This window comes from Syngnathoides biaculeatus, chromosome 17 (genome assembly GCF_019802595.1).
Source record: "Syngnathoides biaculeatus isolate LvHL_M chromosome 17, ASM1980259v1, whole genome shotgun sequence".
Lineage (NCBI taxonomy): Eukaryota > Metazoa > Chordata > Actinopteri > Syngnathiformes > Syngnathidae > Syngnathoides > Syngnathoides biaculeatus.
This window is the reverse complement of record NC_084656.1, coordinates 5,021,501-5,041,119: the sequence shown is the minus strand read 5'-3', so window position 1 is coordinate 5,041,119 and position 19,619 is coordinate 5,021,501. Positions and strand designations below refer to the sequence as shown.

General features: G+C 39.7%; 1 protein-coding gene across 2 annotated transcripts in view; it reads right to left on the bottom strand.

Moving 5' to 3' along the window:
- The window catches only part of LOC133490819 (hippocampus abundant transcript 1 protein-like), a 29,943-nt gene that overhangs the window by 3,693 nt on the left and 6,631 nt on the right, over nt 1–19,619 (bottom strand). For both annotated transcript variants that reach the window (XR_009792291.1, XM_061801353.1), the window contains exons 2-11: nt 18,016–18,114; nt 16,401–16,463; nt 15,822–15,949; nt 15,194–15,308; nt 11,127–11,345; nt 10,738–10,851; nt 8,720–8,791; nt 2,139–2,251; nt 1,926–2,023; nt 720–877 (exon numbers count right to left, since the gene is read on the bottom strand). Coding sequence is in view for 1 of the 2 variants with exons in the window: in XM_061801353.1 (XP_061657337.1) it covers nt 720–877; nt 1,926–2,023; nt 2,139–2,251; nt 8,720–8,791; nt 10,738–10,851; nt 11,127–11,345; nt 15,194–15,308; nt 15,822–15,949; nt 16,401–16,463; nt 18,016–18,114 (1,179 nt within the window). In the remaining variant the exon portion in view is untranslated. The remainder of the gene's footprint in view (nt 1–719; nt 878–1,925; nt 2,024–2,138; nt 2,252–8,719; nt 8,792–10,737; nt 10,852–11,126; nt 11,346–15,193; nt 15,309–15,821; nt 15,950–16,400; nt 16,464–18,015; nt 18,115–19,619) is intronic.

The following is a 19,619-nucleotide window of genomic DNA, read 5'->3' as shown; positions in this document are numbered from 1 at the left end:
GGAAAGTAAAATGTGACATTTGATAGGCACAGTATACGTACACTTCATAAAAAAAAAAAAAAAGTTAGTTATGTTAATTGTCGACGCTAAATTGGCAGTAGGTGTGACTGTGAGTGCGAATGGTTGCTTGTTTTTATATGCTCTGCAATTAGCTGGTTACCAGTTAGGCTGTACTCCACTTCTCTACTAGAGTCAGGTGGGATAGGTTCCAGCATGCCAATGAACCGAGTGAGGTTAAGCGGCATGGTAAATGAATGAATGAATGGCTAATGTGGCTTTTTTTCTTTTATTTAAATGGCAGAAAACAAAAATACTGTCTGTACTATATATACAATATCCTGTTTGTTTTAAGCAATTGTAACATAGATAAAAATGAACTCTGGCACTGAATAAATGCATAATCAAGCAAGTAATGCATGCAAAAAGAGGTCTTTTCAGCATGTTGTATTATGTACCCACGCATTTAGTTCACTTAAGCCAAATGATTCCCACTCTGTGGTTGTGGTGGAGGGCATCCATCCATCCATCCATCCATCCATCCATCCATCCATCCATCCATCCATTTTCTGTACAACTTATCCTCACTAGGGTCGCCGATGTGCTTGGAGCCTAACCCAGTTATTTTTTAGTTTCAGAAAACTCAAAGAACTCACAACTAGTCAACGAACACCAAAATATCACCTGTGGGTAAGGGTGTCTGTTTCATTTCTTATACGTACCTCGGTGGGACTGTGAAGAGGTAGGGGGTCAAAATCTCCCTGGATGGGGTCCATGGTGTTCAGCTCCACATCGAACAGGAAGAAGATGAATCCATACAGAGCTGGACCTAAACCATTACACAGACCTCTGATACCTGTTATCATTCCTTGGGCCACACCTGTGGGGAAAGACAAACTCTGGTTATGCATAATGCATATTCATGCAAATGTATGTAACTCTTGGCGTCCCCCTAAACTTGAATTCTGCATTACAACAAAAGAACAGAGCCGTGGCCTTAATATGAGATAGCCAATGCATGTTATGACCTCGGCAGGTTTCTTTACAACATCTTTACTAGGTTTTGAAAAACATCCTTCATTTCCAAGCTGTCATTTCGGTACCGTCATTTGCAAAGCGCTACCAACCGGGCGAGCGAGGGAAATGAAGAGCCCATTGAGGAAATGCAAAAAATAAGGCACTGACAAATACAGCTAGATGCGAGAGAAGCTGAATGACTTAATCAGTATAGTGGGGGCTTTTCCATAAGTGCTTTGAGTGAAAATGAATTTTTTTTAAACAAAAAATGTGGTGGATTTTACCAAAAAAAGGGTTTTGCTGAGGGCAGACTGTGATGTCACATGCATCCGCAGAAAACTGGACGTCACATTGTGCTTATGCACAGCCATGAGACACTGTGTTGACAGAATAGGGCTCCTTGCATGCGTCTTGTCATGACACATTTGTGGTAATCTCAAAGATTTTGTGGAACGGGAGCCGATATTTTCTTATATTTACCAGTTCTAAAGTTCTTCTTTTTGTCACTAACTGATTTTTACTCCTTTGTCTCCCATGTCTATTTTGACCAACTATTGTGACATTTGTCTCCTATGGATGTTGTTATTGTAGATCGGATGCATGCCCCGTGAGCATCCATACTGCACTCACATCGGATACTTGGACAATTTATATCCCCATGTGAACGAGATTTGGGTCGGATATGAGAAAATCTAAATTGTATTCTTCACATTGAAATGAAAGAATTGATAATTGTCAAACTGGGGAAAAAATCTCAATTGACTTTTAGAGTGAACACACCCTTAGTTAAACTAGGAATTTATCAAGCTGCAAAAACTTAAGTCCTATGGCTAATGTTGAAACAGTGACCTATTGATGTGAAGGAAAAGAAAATACCATATAGCAAAAGAGAGGGGAACTCTCTTTGTCACCTTGTTTGTCAGGATCAGCAGACTGTGACACCAGAGCTGAGACTGCAGGGAAGGTTATGGAGGACATTGCTGCGACAGCGCCAGCTGCCCACATCATCCTGTTAGCATGAACACAAACACATGCATCATGACAAACATGATTGTGGGGGAGGGAGCGCTTAACAGATGGTGTGAATAATGAAGATATATACTCAAAAAAAAATCAAGTTTTACCAAGGCTCTGATCCAAAGCCATACCAGGCTAGCTGAAGAATTTGGAAACCGAGACCCAATAAAACTGTGTTTTTATTACCCAGAGTCCTCATTAGCAGTGTGAGTACGAGGGTCTAAAGAGGAAAAACAGAGACAATTTTTAGTACCGATGCATAATGAATGAGGTTCAGTGGAAGCGCTGCATTAAAAATTTGGTTGGCTGTGTCTTTGAAAATTAAACTGGCAGCCTAGATTAATATACAGAAACCATCACATCCTATATCAGTTTTTGTGAAGATATACGTGTACCAACAAAGCCATTTCGCACGTTCAATAAGAATAAACCATGGTTCACTGTCAAACGTAAGCAACTTAACCAGGCTAAATAGGACTAATATCAAAGTGGGGATAGGGCCCTGTAAAATCATGCTAGAAACCATTTGACTAAAAAAATGTACATTGCAAAGAAAATGCATTTAAAGTAGAAAAACAGTTAACCGCTAACGACTCTGAATCAGTGTGGTATTCTTTAAAATTGCTAAACAATTCCAAGCTACCAACACCCCCAATTCGAAAACAAAGACTACCAGATGACTTGAACACCTTCGACTACAGATTTGAAAAGGACCCTTTCACACCCCACACCCTCCCAGGCGCACCTCCGACCACCATCACCACTTTGACTTCTGCTTTGACCATGCACGAACATGATGTCAGACACATCTTCAAACAACAAAAGATGAGCAAAACAGCAAGCCCAGACCTTGTGTCTCCATCCTGTCTCAAAGTCTGCAGAGACCAGCTTGATCCAGTCTTTACATAGATCTTTAATAGATCTCTGTGTGAAGTACAATCCTGGTTCAAACACTCCATCATCATCATCTCAGTGACCAAGAAACCTGCGATCTTGGGTCTGAATGACGACAGGCCTGTCGTCAGTCTGGTATTCTTTCTAAACAACTACAAGCTACCAACCCCCCAAATCCGAAAACAATAAAAGCAGACAACTTGAACACCTTCGACTGCTGATTTGAAAAGGACTCTTTCACACCCACTCAAACTCCTCTCCTACAAGGTCGTCCAGCTCCGCGTCTCGCCTGGCAAATGCTAGTGGATTGACAACATCCTGACAGGCAGGACACAGTAGGAGAGCCGGGGGTACACCACCTCATTTACATGCAACACCACAATGTTGTGCCCTCTCTCTGTTGCTCTTCTCTATCTACATGAACGACTGTAGAGATGATTGCAGACTTCAGGAGGCATTCTTCACCACAGCTTTCCCTCACGCTGTCCAACTGCCCAGTATTAACCGTCGAGATCTTAAAGTGGTGGGAACACACTCCATCAGGACCTGAAGTGGGAGATCAACATTAAATCCAGCCTCCAAAAAGGCCGAGCAGACAATGTACTGTAGTTCCTGCAGCTTCTGAAGAAGCCACAGGAGCAGTAGCCATTGATTCAGCCTGTGTTCTCCATCAAAGTCTAGTTTGGTTCTGCCACAAAAAAATGGACAAACTCCAACTGCAACAGATAATCAAAACAGCTAAAAGATTATCGGTACCCCGATATCCACCCTTGAGGACTTGCATGCTGCTTGAACTAAGCATGGAAAATGCTCTTTGACCTTCCATGGATGGATGGTTTCATTCGGCTTATCCCTTTCGGGGTCGCCACAGCGTGTCATCTCAGATGAACGCACATATATGTTTGGCACAATTTTTACGCTGGATGCCCTTCCTGGCGCAACCCTTCTCAGGGAGTGGAGGCCCAAGTGGGATATGAACACACAACCCCTGGTTTACCAAACCCGTGTTCTAACCACTGAGCTACGGGACTCCACCTTCTTGGTCCTTCCATGTCCTGGTCAAATCTCTTCCGGTTCCTGACCTCAGATAGGTCCACCCGAAGAATCCAAATTAAAACAAGGCGACATTCCAACAGTTTCTTCCCTCTTGCAATTTACTCCTTTCAATTCCATTGCAATATGCTGGCAATATTTTTGTCTTAAATTTGTTCTCACATTTCAGTCAGGCCAATTTTACATTACTCATGCACTCACTGTAGCAGTCTCGCTACCCTGCACTAGTTGCATATTCGTTGTTGACCAATACTGACCACACATGTGCCTGAGTAGCATCTGAAACATTTGCACAATAGGATAAGCGCTTCAGAAAATAGACATGGATATTGTCCCAAATTATCGCATTACTTATCACTTTCAACGGCATGTTTCTCCTTCTTTCTTTCTTTCTTTCTTTCTTTCTTTCTTCTCAATCACCTCTACAGAGTGGTCACTGGACCATTGTTCTATTCGTCATTTCAAACTGTCAAAAAAAATGTACCGCAATTACTAAATTACTAGAAATCTTTTATTCCTGAGTGATATTTTGTCTGTCTCGAATCTGTACATTATGGCTGGCCTCACCATTGTGTTATAAATTTTGCCCTTCAAACTAGCAGAGACTCTTCTGTCAGATAACACAGCGGACACCTTCCTCCAACCTTTCCAACCTGCTTGGCACCGTTTGTTCACTTCCATTTCACATATACACTCTTGCTCTGGATTGTTGACCCAAGTATTTAAGGTCTTCCACCCCCTCTATTTCTTCTCGCTGTCGCCTCACTCCGCCCACCCCCACCCCTCTTATTCATGAACACATTTTCTGTCTTAACTTGGCTAATATTCATCTCTTTTCCAAAGCATGGCTCCACCTTTCTAACTGGTTGCTACCTGGTCCTGCTTTCACTGCAGATCAAGATGTCATCTGCGAACATCATGGTGCATGGGGATTCCAGTCTAACCTCATCTGTCAGCCTATCCATCACCACTGCAAACAGAAAGGGGCTCAAGGCTGATCCCTAATGCAGTCCCATTTTGACCTTAAACTCCTGTCACACCTACAGGACACTTCACCGTGGTTCTGCTGCCCACATACAAGTCCTGTAGTATGGTTAAATACATTACTGCCCCTCCAGACTCTTGCATGGAGTACCCTCTGGGTACTCTGTCATGGGCTTTCTCTAGATCTACAAAGACATAATGTAGCTCTTTCTGACCTTCTCTGTAGTTTTCCATTAAAATCTTCAAGGAAAATCTGCTGTACTCTTTCTTGCCATGAAACCATACTGTTGCTTGCAAATACAGTACATGTGGCTCATCAAATTTATTACTCTATAGTTCCTACAGCTCTGCACGTCACCATCTATTATTACTATCGCTATGAGTATCACAAAAAACAAATTAAGGTTGGGTAATATGGTTTTATAATGAGTTCACAAAAAAAAAAATCTGAAATTCATTTCCCAAGCTGCTTATCCTCACAAAGGTCACGTGAGTGCAGGAGCCAAAACCAGCTAACAAGCACATATCGACACCATCACTAAGCGGAAATTGAAGTCAGGCGTGTACAATCCGAGTTCCAATTTTAACAAATGTTCCTGTCTGCCTCTTGAAAATGCAAACGACAACGGAATGATTCAAAACATTTTTGCTTTTTTCCCCTAGTTTTTCCCTGCTTTATTTCTCATTATACCAAAGTAACTTTGACACTTGCATTAACTTCTACATAAATACAAGAGATGCTCGTTTTTCTTCTTTATAGATAATGAGAAAATACAGTATATGCTTCCTCATGGAAAAATGTCCCTTTTGTCCAAACATTGAAACACAATCCTTAATTAATCAACTGTCAAACTGTATGGCTTGACACGGCCATAATGTAAGAGTGATGCCACAGCCCGTTCAACACTCTCACACACTTTCCTCATGTACAGGTGAGTTGTACTTTGCAGATGAGGCAGATTGAATGTTTGTGGCTTGGAAGCACACAAGTCTAAAGTTTTGACCAGGTCGATAAATCCCTCCTTTTACAATGTACAAATGGGATATCAGGTCTCTGCCAATGTTCAGCATGGGTGACGCCATGATTATCTTGCACACGGCTTGTAGAAGCCATTAACATAAAAACAGACACAATGTAATAATGGCCCAAGATATGATAAATTTGCCCTTTTTAAAAATGTAAATGGCCCACAATGAAATGTAATCATGTGATCATTTTACACTGGAGTCCCAGGATGCACGGGTCTGGAAAAAATTATTTGCAGTTGTGGAACAATGAGTCCACATAATTTATCATCACTGAGTCCAGATACAGTCTACCTCCACTATATGATGGTTGTTGTTTGCAGTCCCACTATATGTATTGCAGATTTCTACTTTTACAATTTCTACAATATTATCCATTGATCTTGCTCTCTCTCATTATATTGTGTTTCAGCCAGCCACGATAGCAATGATTGGATTTCCACTCACGTATTATGGCTCTAATCGTGCTCACTGGAACATTCAGAAGCTTAGCTATGCATCTGTAACCAATGCCGTAATGTTTTGCAACAATTAATAAGTCTTTGGAACAGCTCTCTGCTCTTCTTCATCGTGAGTTGTGTCTTGACTCTTTGATTGTTAATGATTTTAGGTGTGTTCTCAGCTTTCCATGGCTTTTTGCACCTCCCTTTATTCATGTTCAATACTTTTTTGTTGTGTCATTTCATTTTTTTTTTTAACCACAAAACTATTTCTGATCTTATTTGTTCTACTTTCTTTGTATGATTACTCGCATTGTTCCCAACATCTGGTGGAAATTCCACGCAAACACCAACTTTGTAAATATATTTAGTGAGAGAAATGGTGACGTGTTAAATACTTACTGTATTTCAAATACTGTTTTAAACATTTGACACATAAATATAATCATTAACCAACTAAAAAAGGACAAAAAAAATTTGGAGTCTGCCATATTTGAATGAATAAGGAAAAAAACATGCACCTACTTGAAAAGTTTTGGGCACTGTTCTTAAAGTAAGATTACAATAATACTGTCATCCAATTTTTCCATGGTGGCACAGTGAGCAACTGGTTAGGGCGTCCGTCTCACAGTTGTGAGGATAGGGGTTCAAAACACAGCCCTCCAAGTGTGGAGTTTGCATGTTCTCACCATGCCTACGTCATTTTTTCCCCCTCAAAAACATGTAATAAGCTGATTCAAAATTCTGAATTGCCCACAGGTGTGAATGTGAGTACAAATGGTTGTTTGTTTCTATGTGGCTTGTGATTGGCTGGTGGCTATCTCAGGGTAAACCTACTTTTCCCGAAAAATATCCAGATCGGCTCCAGCACGCCCACAACCTTAGTGAGGATAAGCGGTTCAGAAAATGGATAGTGAATCAATTTTCCTTACAAGGGGTACAGAAAATGGATAGATACACATAGCCTTCCAAGCCAAACAGAATTACTAATTTGGGGGAAAAAAACAGGTGCACGGGTGTGTTTACAGACCAGCATTCTCAAACTTGGATATTTTAGTCTACTTCTAATTTTTAAGAAAACACCTGCCAGTAAGTGCAAATCCAGATGTTTTTGTCGTTGTTTTGGCAGTGGATGTGGCAAAAATAGCACATGCACACAGACAAATAATCACTAAGTCTGGTCAGCAAACAGATTCTCGACAAAATGAATGAAGCAAATAATGTTTCTGTAGGGGTCAATGCATGTGCTGGTTTTTGGGCAGTGAAAAACTGGAATGGTGCCAGGCATAGGTCGCCTCCCATATATTATTATTAGTATATTTTTTTAAATGTGCATGGTCTGATTTAAAACAAAATCAGAAGTTACTCAGAAATTACTCAGTATTTTTCCATTGAGTGGTTTCTTACTCTTTGTCAAGTAAATATTTAGATGGCTATGCTTTACTTCTACATGAGTCATGTTTTTCAAAAGTAACAGTACTCTAACTAAAATTCAATATATGCCTCCTCTACCGCCCTCTCCCAATAACGTCCACTGCACGTGGAGAAAGTCTGAAAGCCCAAGGAACAGCAGGCAGGATGAGAGATCATGCTAATCATTATGTCAAATAAAGGTATAATAGGAGAGTTAGGGACAAACATAGAGAGAGTGTGTATTTTCGCAAAAATGCCCAAAAATAAATGGTTAAATAAAGTGTTTTTGTTCCATTATTATAGAATGGGGTAAGCTATTACATTTCCAAGATGTTTTTTTTTTAACCTCACCAACAACACAATAACAAAATCATTTATTTATTGTGTTACTGGCGAAAAGTTATTACATTACAGGTTCAAGACTTTTATTAGATTACTGGCCTAGTATAATTTAAAAGGGGCAAATTTATTACGGTATAGGCTATTATTACCGAATGGGCTGTTATTAGTTTATGGGCTTCTACAGGGCTCATATCTTTTCATACACAAAACAATCTGAAAATTATTTTGCTTATGTCGTTTGATTTCTTGCGCAAATTAAATTAAACTGAGTCTTTCAAAGGGGTAACAAAAAAGAAAAAAGTTAAATTGGCTACACTGGCTCTGCCTTTTGTCCACAAGCTCCTCTCTGTTTAAGTTACCTGTATCTACATCCCTACAACTACGACTTATTAATACAAGTAATAATCCCAATGATAATAATAAAAAGAATAAGAATAAACTGTGTTGTAAGGGTTCTGCAGTGCTAGTTGTTTTGTCATAGTTTAACTTCAACATGTGATCCAAAAACAGTACAGCACATTGAGTATTTGTGTTACCTGTGCAACAATGGACAGAATTCCCACAACTCCGATAAAAACAGCAATTGTTGTGGAGGAGAAATTGACGACCTAGAGAGATATTACAAAAGTGAATGTTTAATATATTGATGAAGCAGTGCAGTGAAACATTTTCTGCTCTCTCTTCTGTCTCTGTCACCTTTTGGATATGACCAATAGATGATTAATAGGTAATAGATTTGGAAAAAAAAAACAAAATTTTCCTGTCAAGTTAATACTTGTATTCGTAAGTATTACCCAAAAAAATCTTAAAGGGAAATTACATTAGCTTCACTGACCTTTGGGTTCTGATTAATAAAAAAAAAAAAAACTATATTTTTCAGTAGAACTGGTGGTGTGAAACAAAATATTAACAGGATAAAAACTGATGTGGGACTTATTTGGCAATACATTTATTTAGTCACTTATTGACCCCTACATACATTTATATCATCACATCTAAATATAATATAATATAATATAATATAATATAATATAATGTAATATTAATGGATGTTAGTTAACACATAGAAAGAGTAGGTAAATGGGATTATAAAATATCTATATCTTGGTAAATTTAAAAAAAAATCACATTCAGGGGGAATCCATTATAGTCCTATCATTAACTAATAGGGTAAGTTTCTTTTGGCTTGTCCCTTTCGGGGCCGCCACAGCATGTCATCTCAGATGAACGCACATATATGTTTGGCACAATTTTTTTCAAACCCACAACCCCTGGTTTACCAAACCAGTGCTCCAACCACTGAGCTACGGGGCCTCCCCTATCATTAACTAATAAATTACCTAATTGAAAGATGTGCCTCAATACTTTCTTTCATTGAATGTTCATCAGTAATGGTGCATACTTAAATCAAACAGTATTGTTACAGTGAGCCCAGTTCTTTTGGTTTTCTTTTCTGAAGATTGCTAACACTTTTTGTAGAACAAAGAAAAAAGATGAATATGAGACAAGATAAATAGCTCATTTTTTTAGGTAAAGTTGTGACATCTGGATCTGATTCACAAACTGAAAGCAGTGGTTTCTAAACTTTTCCCGCAAACCTGACCCCCACTCTCACATCTTTCATTTCCCTAGATTAAATTTGTGGAGCATGGTAACGTCACTGTTAATTTCCTGTCTCTTCAGTCAAATACGTAAATGAAATACCAGTGGACGAACTGAAAAAAATCCCCAAGAAAAGGGGTTTACTAAGATTGTTGCAGTTGCATTCTATGTTACATTTTGACTGAGGATAAACATTCATTTGAGTTGAAAAATGTGTTTTATATATACCAAATATCACTTCTATTAGTTTAATACAACTGTAGCAAGCTTTATTGTTACATTGTGACTACTAGCTCTTTTACGGCTACACAATGTGTACTAATTGTTCTTAACTATGTTGTGACTACTAGCTCTTTCCTAGCCATGCTGTATAGACTAGTTGTTCCCAGCTATGTTGTGGCTACTAACTGTTTTTTGATAAAGATAAGTGGAGCTGGAAAAAGATAATTGTTTTTTTTTGTTTCTCCGTCTCTCTCACTTTGATATAACAGTTTTTTTCTGGGCTTCAGTATGGGGTGAGAACTCGTAAGACTGGTAGCTTTTACTCTCTTTGCAAAGTCTTCTTTTTTTGGTGATAAAACAACCCACAAAAACAAGCTTGCTTCTATGCTTATTCTGTGAGTAAACAATGTGCCCCAACAGCACTGTAATTTTTGATGACCATAATCAGTTACACATGCCCAACAAAGTACACCAGCTAATCAAATGTGCCAATATTTTTGCTCATATGAAAAATTGGCGGATGGAGATTTAGATAGAAAGACCGGAAAATGAAAGCTAAAATGTTGATCCCATGTTCATCTTTTGATGTAAAGGCAAGTGCTTTAAGTTAACAGCAAAAATGAAGGAATTGGCCTCACTGTTCCAATACATTGGAGGGGAGGGGAGCTTCGAACAAACTGAATGTATGATGGAAAAGTAATGCAGGTGTGCGTGTTTGTGTGTGTCTTACCTGTCGCAGGTAGAGGAAGAAGCTGGAGTACTGTCCAGACTCTGGTAAGTATGACAGGAACACAGTGATACAGATGAGTAAGACTGTGGGGTCCTGACCCACTTTCCTCAGAGACTGAAAGAGGGAGAGAGCAAAAGAAGAATATAACAAGCAGACAATAAAGCACACGTTCAGGCACTGAGAGTCAGTAGCTGGATTGTAAACCGAGTTAGACAATCAGGTAATCCCACCACTCATACCTGAGTTGATACATCCATAATATAAATGTGATTGTTATTTGCCTAACCTTGCACAAATCCAAATCCTCTTAAAGTGAGGCGGATGCAAAAGGTATCTGTGAATGTAATTTGTTAGTAATCCAAAATAGGGTTTTTGGGTACAGTACTTACAGCAAAGGGGTCAGCCTGTTCCCAGGATATAGGCGCTCCCCAGGTGTTAAGCCTCATCTTGTCTGGCAGAGACTCAGGCACGGCAAGCAGGATGAAGCAGATGTCGACGAGAGCAATCAGCGTAGCCACCAGAACCACCAGGTTATCTCCATACAATGCTGACAAGTACGCCCCGATTGCCGGGCTGGTCACCAGGCTGGCTGCGAATGTTGCAGACACCTAGATGGTTTGGATGATAGGTGACATTTAAGGATCGTAACGTTTCAGTTGTAACTGTTCACAAGACTTAACGTCACATGGTTTTTACTGAATAAGAGTGTGCAATACTGTATATGAGCAAATATTGTGTTTACATTATTCCAGCCCCATCAGTAGTATCTCAACACATTTATTTGAAATGCAAAACTGCTCCATAGGAATATGATGAGAACCAATGTTGAGTATAGAATCTGTGGTCCTATGTTGGGAAACTATCATACTTTATTGGCCATTAAAGTGCAATCAGTAGCGCTTTAAAATATTTCACAGGCCTTATTCAGTTTGGATACTACTACTAATACTGCTAAATCTATTAGTATTCTCAAAGAATCACATTATTTTTGGGGTAAGGGGGGGGGCATTTAAAATGACAGAGAAAGTTAGATTCTGATACATGCCAGATTTTATGGATCACTTAAAAGAATATGAACAATAATCAATTAAACTGACTGTCAAGTGTAAAGATGTGCAAATAGTTCTTGTTCACATTTGGGATTTTTTTTGCACCAACAAGACTACCACAATTACTATTAATAATCAGAAAGACAGATAACAAAAAAATAAATGGTTCGAGAACATAAAAATGATTGCTGCTCATTTGAAATTTGCAAAAGAGCAACTGGATGTTCCACAGCACTAATAGGAAACAATTCAGAGGACAAGTGGCCAAGCACGGCAGTGCTCCTAAGGCCAGGTCCCTTCCTGGCTGGACGACCGCTTTACATTGGGGTCTCTCCTCTCATGACCCGTAGATACTCCTTGGGTTCCACTTCTTATCGTTCTCTTTTTGAGTGGCTCTATCCGCCCTCCTTTTCCAAAAACAAGCGATTTTCTGCCACTCTCGAGCTGGGACTGTAACTTGCTGCATCGCGAACCCCACAGGTTGTGGCCCCTGCCAGGAGGCCAATTGCCAGGGTACATCGCTGGGGCTGCCAGACCGCCCTAGGTCCCTCGGTGCGGGACATGTCCTGTCCACTGCGTTGCTCTCGTGGTGGACCCCTGGGCCTGATCCCGCCCTTCGATTGATTGGGCGGGGTTCTCAGTCTCTGCGGTGCAGCCACAGGAATTACAGGACGCTTCTGTCAGTTTTGGTGCATGTAAAACTGTGTTCATTCACTTGCATGTGTCTACAGGCACACACACCTGCTACTCTTTTACTGTGTGTGGGGCCAGTCACTTCTTGTGACAAATAACTCATTAATATGTGACTTGCTTGTGTATCCCCTCACTTCTTTTCGCATCCTATGGACTTATAATTTACTTAGTCAATTCCAGCTGGGTTCACAACCCTTGTCCTGCATGCTCGTTCTCCTGTCGTTGTCCTGTCCTTCCCTCACAGGGTATAGCAATACAGCCCCATGCAACACTCATATTTAATGTTTCATTGTTGAAGTGTAATGATTTATTTTTCTTATCCTGTTTACAATTAGTGCTTCGTCTTTTGTCCTCGTTTCCCTCTCCCCTCTAGAAACATTGGTCTCTTTGACTAATTGACTCTATTTCACAATAAACTTGATTTATAATACTAAGAAACCACAGCAGAAGCTTAAAACTCCACTGTGATGCATTAAATTTGTTCCGGAATAGAGGGATACAGATACTACCTTCTGCTCGACCCAACAGGACAGGAAAAAAAAGAAAAAGGGTATGAATGTGGTCTGTTTACCAGGCTCTCCTGTTGTTGCGTGAGTTTCACCCACAGAAAAAAAAATCTTCTGGCTCAGTGTGCCGCTGGGACACCCAGTCCTTGTTCTAGGCCCACCACAGCAGGGGGTTCTCCATAATGGGAATTGGCTGTGTTTGTAAATAATCATTGACCTCTTCATGCGTGGTGAAATAATTCCCTAAACTCCTTTCACTTTGAAAGAATGAGCAATTTTTTTTCCTTTCCAAATTCCGCTGAAGGCTGGCATTTTTCCTCTTTATGGGTTGCTTGCTTTCAGAAATAAAAGACAATTTATGTCAATTACATTTATTAAATTCTCCTTCAACCTCAGGTCAAAAACATGGTGAGCAAATAGTTGATGTCACTCTCTCAAGGTAATTTTGGAGCAGCACGTACACACACAGACACACAGACACACAGACACACACACACACACACACACACACACACACACACACGCCCCTTGGAGAAAAATAATCCTCTAGTATATACGGAATGTCACGTGACCAAAACCCTAAAACAGGTAACCAGGTTCACGGACTTCCTGTGTATGTTGCAATTAATGTTGTTGAACCCAAACAACCTAAAATATTATTTTGTTATGGTTGGTGTCCAGACAAAAATTAAATACACGTGTGTCATTTATTCATTAATAGATGATATACATAAACAAGAGCAAAGCTTAAAGATAGGAGATTGTTGTCTTTGGTGGCTCTGCGCTTGTAAAAAAATGACATTGTAAATGATGAAAGTTTTTCTTCTGCAATTTACCCGTACCGGAAGGACGTATTGTCACCTTCTATACCAAAATTTCAGATTTTCTGTTTTTCCTGTATTTTCTGAAATGTAGCACCAACACTAGACATGGGATTAGTGTAACAGAAGTACAAAAAAATGTCACAATGAACTTTTTGACCTTTTCTTAGTTCTTGGAAAAATGCAAGACATTAACAGTGGATTGGGTAGTTACAAATGATCCTGTTGTCATATTTCTGTTAGGCCAATTTGACATTACCCATGCATTCAGTCACTCAACTGAAGAATATCCGCAATTTTTCCACAAATGATATCGTCCCGGATTATTGCACCACTCGTCACTTTAAACTGCATACATTTCTTGAAGTCCCTTTACACAATGGTCAGTGCACCTATTTGTCATTCTAATTGCTTGAATTGCTCAAGGACTGCATCTTTTTGCAGGTTTAAAAAAAAAAAATTGTCATTGCCATTTCAATTTTCAATGCCTTTTATTGCTCAGTGATTATTCTCACAATGTCTTTATGTCTCAAAAGTATTGCCTGTCAATTGACTCTCTGTTGCTGTACTGGAGGGGCTCAAACTACTGGAAAAAATAATCTGTGTTTTTGAGATGCTTAAAATAAAGATAATTCTGATTCTGAGAGACTGTCGTTCCCAGCAACTGGACGATCTCGAGAGTTGACACAGGGCAGGTAGAAAGTGTGATAGGAGTCGTTTCCCGAAATCCACAATCATCCATGCACCAGAGGCTCCACTTGCCATCAATATGCAGACTCAGGAGTTTGACAGCTCTGTGTGTTGTGGAGCACTCAGTGGTGTTACTGCAACTATGAATATTTGGACTGCATCATTGAGAAAGAAAAAAACTAACAATATTGCCTTTAAATAACAGCTCTTCGAATTGGACATGCTAGATAAACAATCAGCCAGATAACCCAGGCCATGATATTGGAGTGACTCACTTGCTTCTATTTCAAGTGAAGGACAAATTACGGCACTGAATCATTCACACTGCATGTTTTGAAAAATGTCAACGGATAGTGATAACAATTTCAAGATATTTGCAGTTTGATAGTTGCAAATCATATTTCAGTATGATTTGCAACCTGCTTGACATAATGCACTGCTACGTCCATGTGTGTCATAATTATTATTATTATTTAGTTAGCATTTTTCTTTAAATGCCGCCAGTTAAAGTAGTGGTATGGGAAAAACAAAAGTAATTTAATTTAAAGTAATTTAAAAAGTTCTTCTTCCAGAACTACCTGCTCCAGTTGAGAAGCTTGTCTTTCCACGGCTACAGTGATGAATTAAAAAGACGGTGCACGCATTTGTTATCAAAATTGAAAAGAAATGCTATTCACATACACATTCCAGTACCTACCAGACCATAGGCTGTACTCCTCTCTCTTTCATCCGTCACATCTGCCACGTAGGCAAAGATGACAGAGAAGGTAACAGAAAATGCTCCTGACATGGAGATCATGGCGAAGTACCACCTGTAATAGGAGGAGGACAGAAATTATTTCAAAGATATACAGTATTTGAGAAAAAAGCCAACCATGATGTCAGTTTGAGAATTCACTAGTCTCTCATACAGTATGGTTATTTTTTTCTGCATTATCAAAAGTTGTGATTATTAAATATTTCAGCAGACTGTTTATTGCTTACAACAGGTACAACCATGGAAAAATTGATACTCAAAGTTTGAGGGTGACTTGGAAGTCTTCAGAGACTATTGGTTGATATGCAGGTATTGTTTCTTCTAAATGGCATCAGGGATAAAATGGCCACATTCTTGCGGTCATGGAGTGAGCAATGTTACTTGTGTACTTACTAACACAAACACAACAGTCTGTATTAAACGTGAAATCAGAAATCTGACTTACAGACTTAGCATTAGATAAATTTACAGCATGTACAGCCTACCAAAGTATTCAGTACAATGTAATGAAAATTGTGGGAGTAGTGGATTCCTTGTTATTATCCAAAAGGACCACACTATGACCTACCAAGGACTGAGTCTCATCAGGGGGATAGGGGCACAGGTAAAGAATACAGTGACCAGCAGGAATGAACGCCTTCCCCACACGTCAGACAATGCACCAATCAGAGGGGCAGACATGAATGACAGAAGGCCCTTGGTAGGAAGAGCAAAAATCAGTGAGAGGAGTCAAAATTGCTCCGTTTACAGTTGACAATTACAAGTTCAGTCATCATTAGGTTAATCTCTTGAAAACGGTTAAAAACTCAACAAAACCAGTATTTTGTCTCAAATTGTTTTATAGTTTCCATATTCATTTCCATTTTTTGTTAGAGCAATGGAATTGTTGAAATTTTTTCTTCTAAAAAATAATGGAAGAATTTACATGATGTAAACAAAAAGAGACAGAGAAAGACGGGAGAAGAAAGGAGGAGGATAGTCAAAACTTGCAGATGCGTACATTAGCTCTGCCCTCTCTAGAAAGAGAGCAAGATTCAATTCTCTATGAATTTTTGCAAGGCTGTACAATTAATGTTTGATTTTAATGAAATCAAGACCTAATTGATTGTCCTTTAAAGTGTCGAATTAAACAGAAACACACTTTTACCTTGACGCCTTGAATGAGTCCATTCATCAGGAACGTGTGCTGTGGAAATGTTTCATGTAGCACCTACACAGAAAGACAATGACGAAAGATCATGTCTTTGTTCAAACCTATTTCATGATACCTTCACTACAATTGTATTGTACACAGCATTTTTCAGTGCTTCTTAACCGGTGGGTGGAGATACAAAACTGGGTCATTGACCCGTTTTGGTGGGTCGTGTGTAGCGAGTAAATTATAGGGGTTCCTCAGTTGGCATTTCAACTTGCGTACGTATTTGGCCTATGTGTAGTTGCAGTGAAATATTTAACATACATCCCTGGTTTGGAAAATACGACATGAATCAGAAAACTTAACATCTGGGGTGTAAGAACAACATATAGTGGAATTAAATCATCCATCCATCCATTATCCAAGCCAGTTATCCTCACAAGGGTCAGGGGAGAGCTGGAGCCTATCTCAGCAAGCTTCGGACAAAAAGTGGACTACACCATGAACTGACCGCTAGTCACTGGGAATGAATCCCACGCTGCCAAAGCCAGGCGTGAGCACGACTACATCATCAGTGACTCTTACATAAGAAGATGCCATGGGTATTTTTTATCCCAGAATATTTTAGAGTACAATTAGTGTTATGGGGCACCACTGTGGCATTGGCCTCACAGTTATGAGGACTAGGGCCAGCCCCGCATGTGTTTCTCCCTGTGCCTGTATGGATATTCTCTGGCCACTCTGGTTTCCTTCCACATCCCAAAAAACAAGCATTAATTGGAGACTCTAAATTGTCCCCAAGTGTGATTGTGAGTGCAAATGTTGTCTGTCTCCATGTCCCCTGCGATTGGCTGGCAACAAGTTGAGGGTGTACCCTGCCTCTTGCCCCATGACAGCTGGGATAGGCTCCAGCAGTCCCGTGACCCTCATGTGGATAAGTGACTTGGAAAATGGATGGAATGATAAGTTTTATGGTTGCTTTGGTCAGTAGCCTTTGTTTCCTAAATAGAAGACAAACTATTGTTTTTGTGCTATCCTAAAAATAAGAGATTAAATATTAATTTCTTAATATCCAGTTATCATGTCATTTTTTTTTGCCTAAAATTAGACATTTTGTCTCTAAATTAACTAGTCCAAAGTGATTTAATGAGATTTTTAATTAAGATCTTGCATCATAAAACAAGTCTTCATGTTTTGTTGTAAATATAGACAAAGTAAAATCTCCCATATGTCAAAATAAGATTAATAATAAATAATTAAGCAAGAACTTACATTTCTGCATTATAAGGTGCTCTGAAAGGCACTTTTAATATGTAAACGTGTGTAACTAAAATTTAAATCTTTTCAAAGGCTGTTTTTGGAAAATACATTACTTTAATTGTTCTTGAGCTATTTAAGTGGGTCATGACTGAGGGAGTGGAAAACCAATGGTCTAGCCATCAAGGCTAAAATGGCTCTGAGGACTCACACTGTGACCTACTCTAAAATGAAGTTCTGGTCTTGACAGGAATTAATAAAATGGACCACAGATGGTGTCACTGTGAAGTGTTGATGAGTCCCTATGCGCAAGGTGACAAATCTCAAATTGCATCTTCTGCCTTGCCACCCATAAAACATTATTACTTACTGTGAGCATGGGTGTGGTCAGCAAACCCCAGGCGAAGAACTCCAGGAAAATGACCACAACTGCATGGTACACACTGGGTCGGCCTATGCCCTGGTGGAGCTAATACACATATGGTGTGCATACACATTAAAATTAGTACAGTATTATAGTTCCGTCCAACACACAATATAATTCTGTCACTAGAGTTAATTGTTGTAGTTTGAAGTGTTCAGATTTTGATGAGTTTTTTAATACGCACTTCACCTGTTGCAGATTAGAATAAAATAACCACGTTCTAGCCTAAAACTATACATCCAGCCATCCATTTTGTAACCGCTTTTGCTCACAAGGGTATCTATGCCCTGCCAGTAATCAGATACTCCACAGGCATATTCACCTTGACACTGGAAGAGATGCAAGCCACTGACATCAAGACAAGAAAGCTCCTTACAAAGCAGAAAAGGTTCCACCTGAAGTCCTGCATGTAATTTGGAGGTGCAGGTGTAAAGGGGAGGTGGAGGGCGGGGAGGAGGACAAGCAAGCGTCACAGGGACGATCCAGGAGGAAACAATAGGTCTCCAAGAATACATCAAGAAGATAGCCCCCAGTGATAAACAACTAAATTAATGCCTCAGGTAACAGAAGCCCATTAAGCAGAAAGAGCCAGATGTGCGCTCATGGAATGACAAGCCTCTGGCATAGACCATTAACAAATTGAAGTGGCTGACATGGACCAAACATACCAGTGGCAGGAATGGGTTGGAATGAGAGATGGCACAGAGGCAGTAATCATGGAAGCACAGGAACATGTTCTAAATACAAGATCAATAAAGGCCAGTGTTTACCACAGCTGGCAGGACTCCAGATGGAGGCTGTTCAAAGAAGCCCCGGAGTCAGTGAAGCACCTCACAAAAGGGTGTAAGATGCTGGCAAGCATGACATTCTGTACATGGAGGGTCATAAACAGGTAGGAGGAATACTGTACAGGAACATCTGAATCAAAAAGCATTTAAGGTCCCAGAATGAAGATGCACTCAAGGAATCTGAAAGCAACTAGGCCAAGATCCTGTGTGACCTCAAGATGCAGACAAGAGAAACTTGTGGTGGTCAACAAGCCTGATAAAGTTGTAATGGATGAACATCATAAGATGCAGTTATGATAGCATGTAGCATTCCTGAGCGATCCGGAAAAAGAAAGACGAAAATCCAAGGACTGAAGATAAAACGTGGCTGGTGAAGGCAACCATGGTGCCCATAGTGACTGGGGAACTGGGGGCAGTAAACCCCAACATCCAACATGTTCAAGAAGAGCGCAAAACTGAGAAATCGAAGATCCTGCTAGGAAGCCTCAAGTACCCAGGTGTCTGTTAGAGGACCCATGCTTGAACGAAATAGTGCCCAGGTTGGCGAGAAACATACAGCAGATGAAATCAGTATCTAACACGTCGCCATTTTTCTCACTAAATATACTATCAAAGGTGCTACTGACATGCAAATCTCACTAATTATTAGGAACAACCCAAGTAATCCATACATAATGAAAACAAAAACAAGTGCGATCAGAAATTAAGTTCTCTCTAAAAATGTGTCACGACACAGGCAAAAAGTATTGAACACATGAAGAA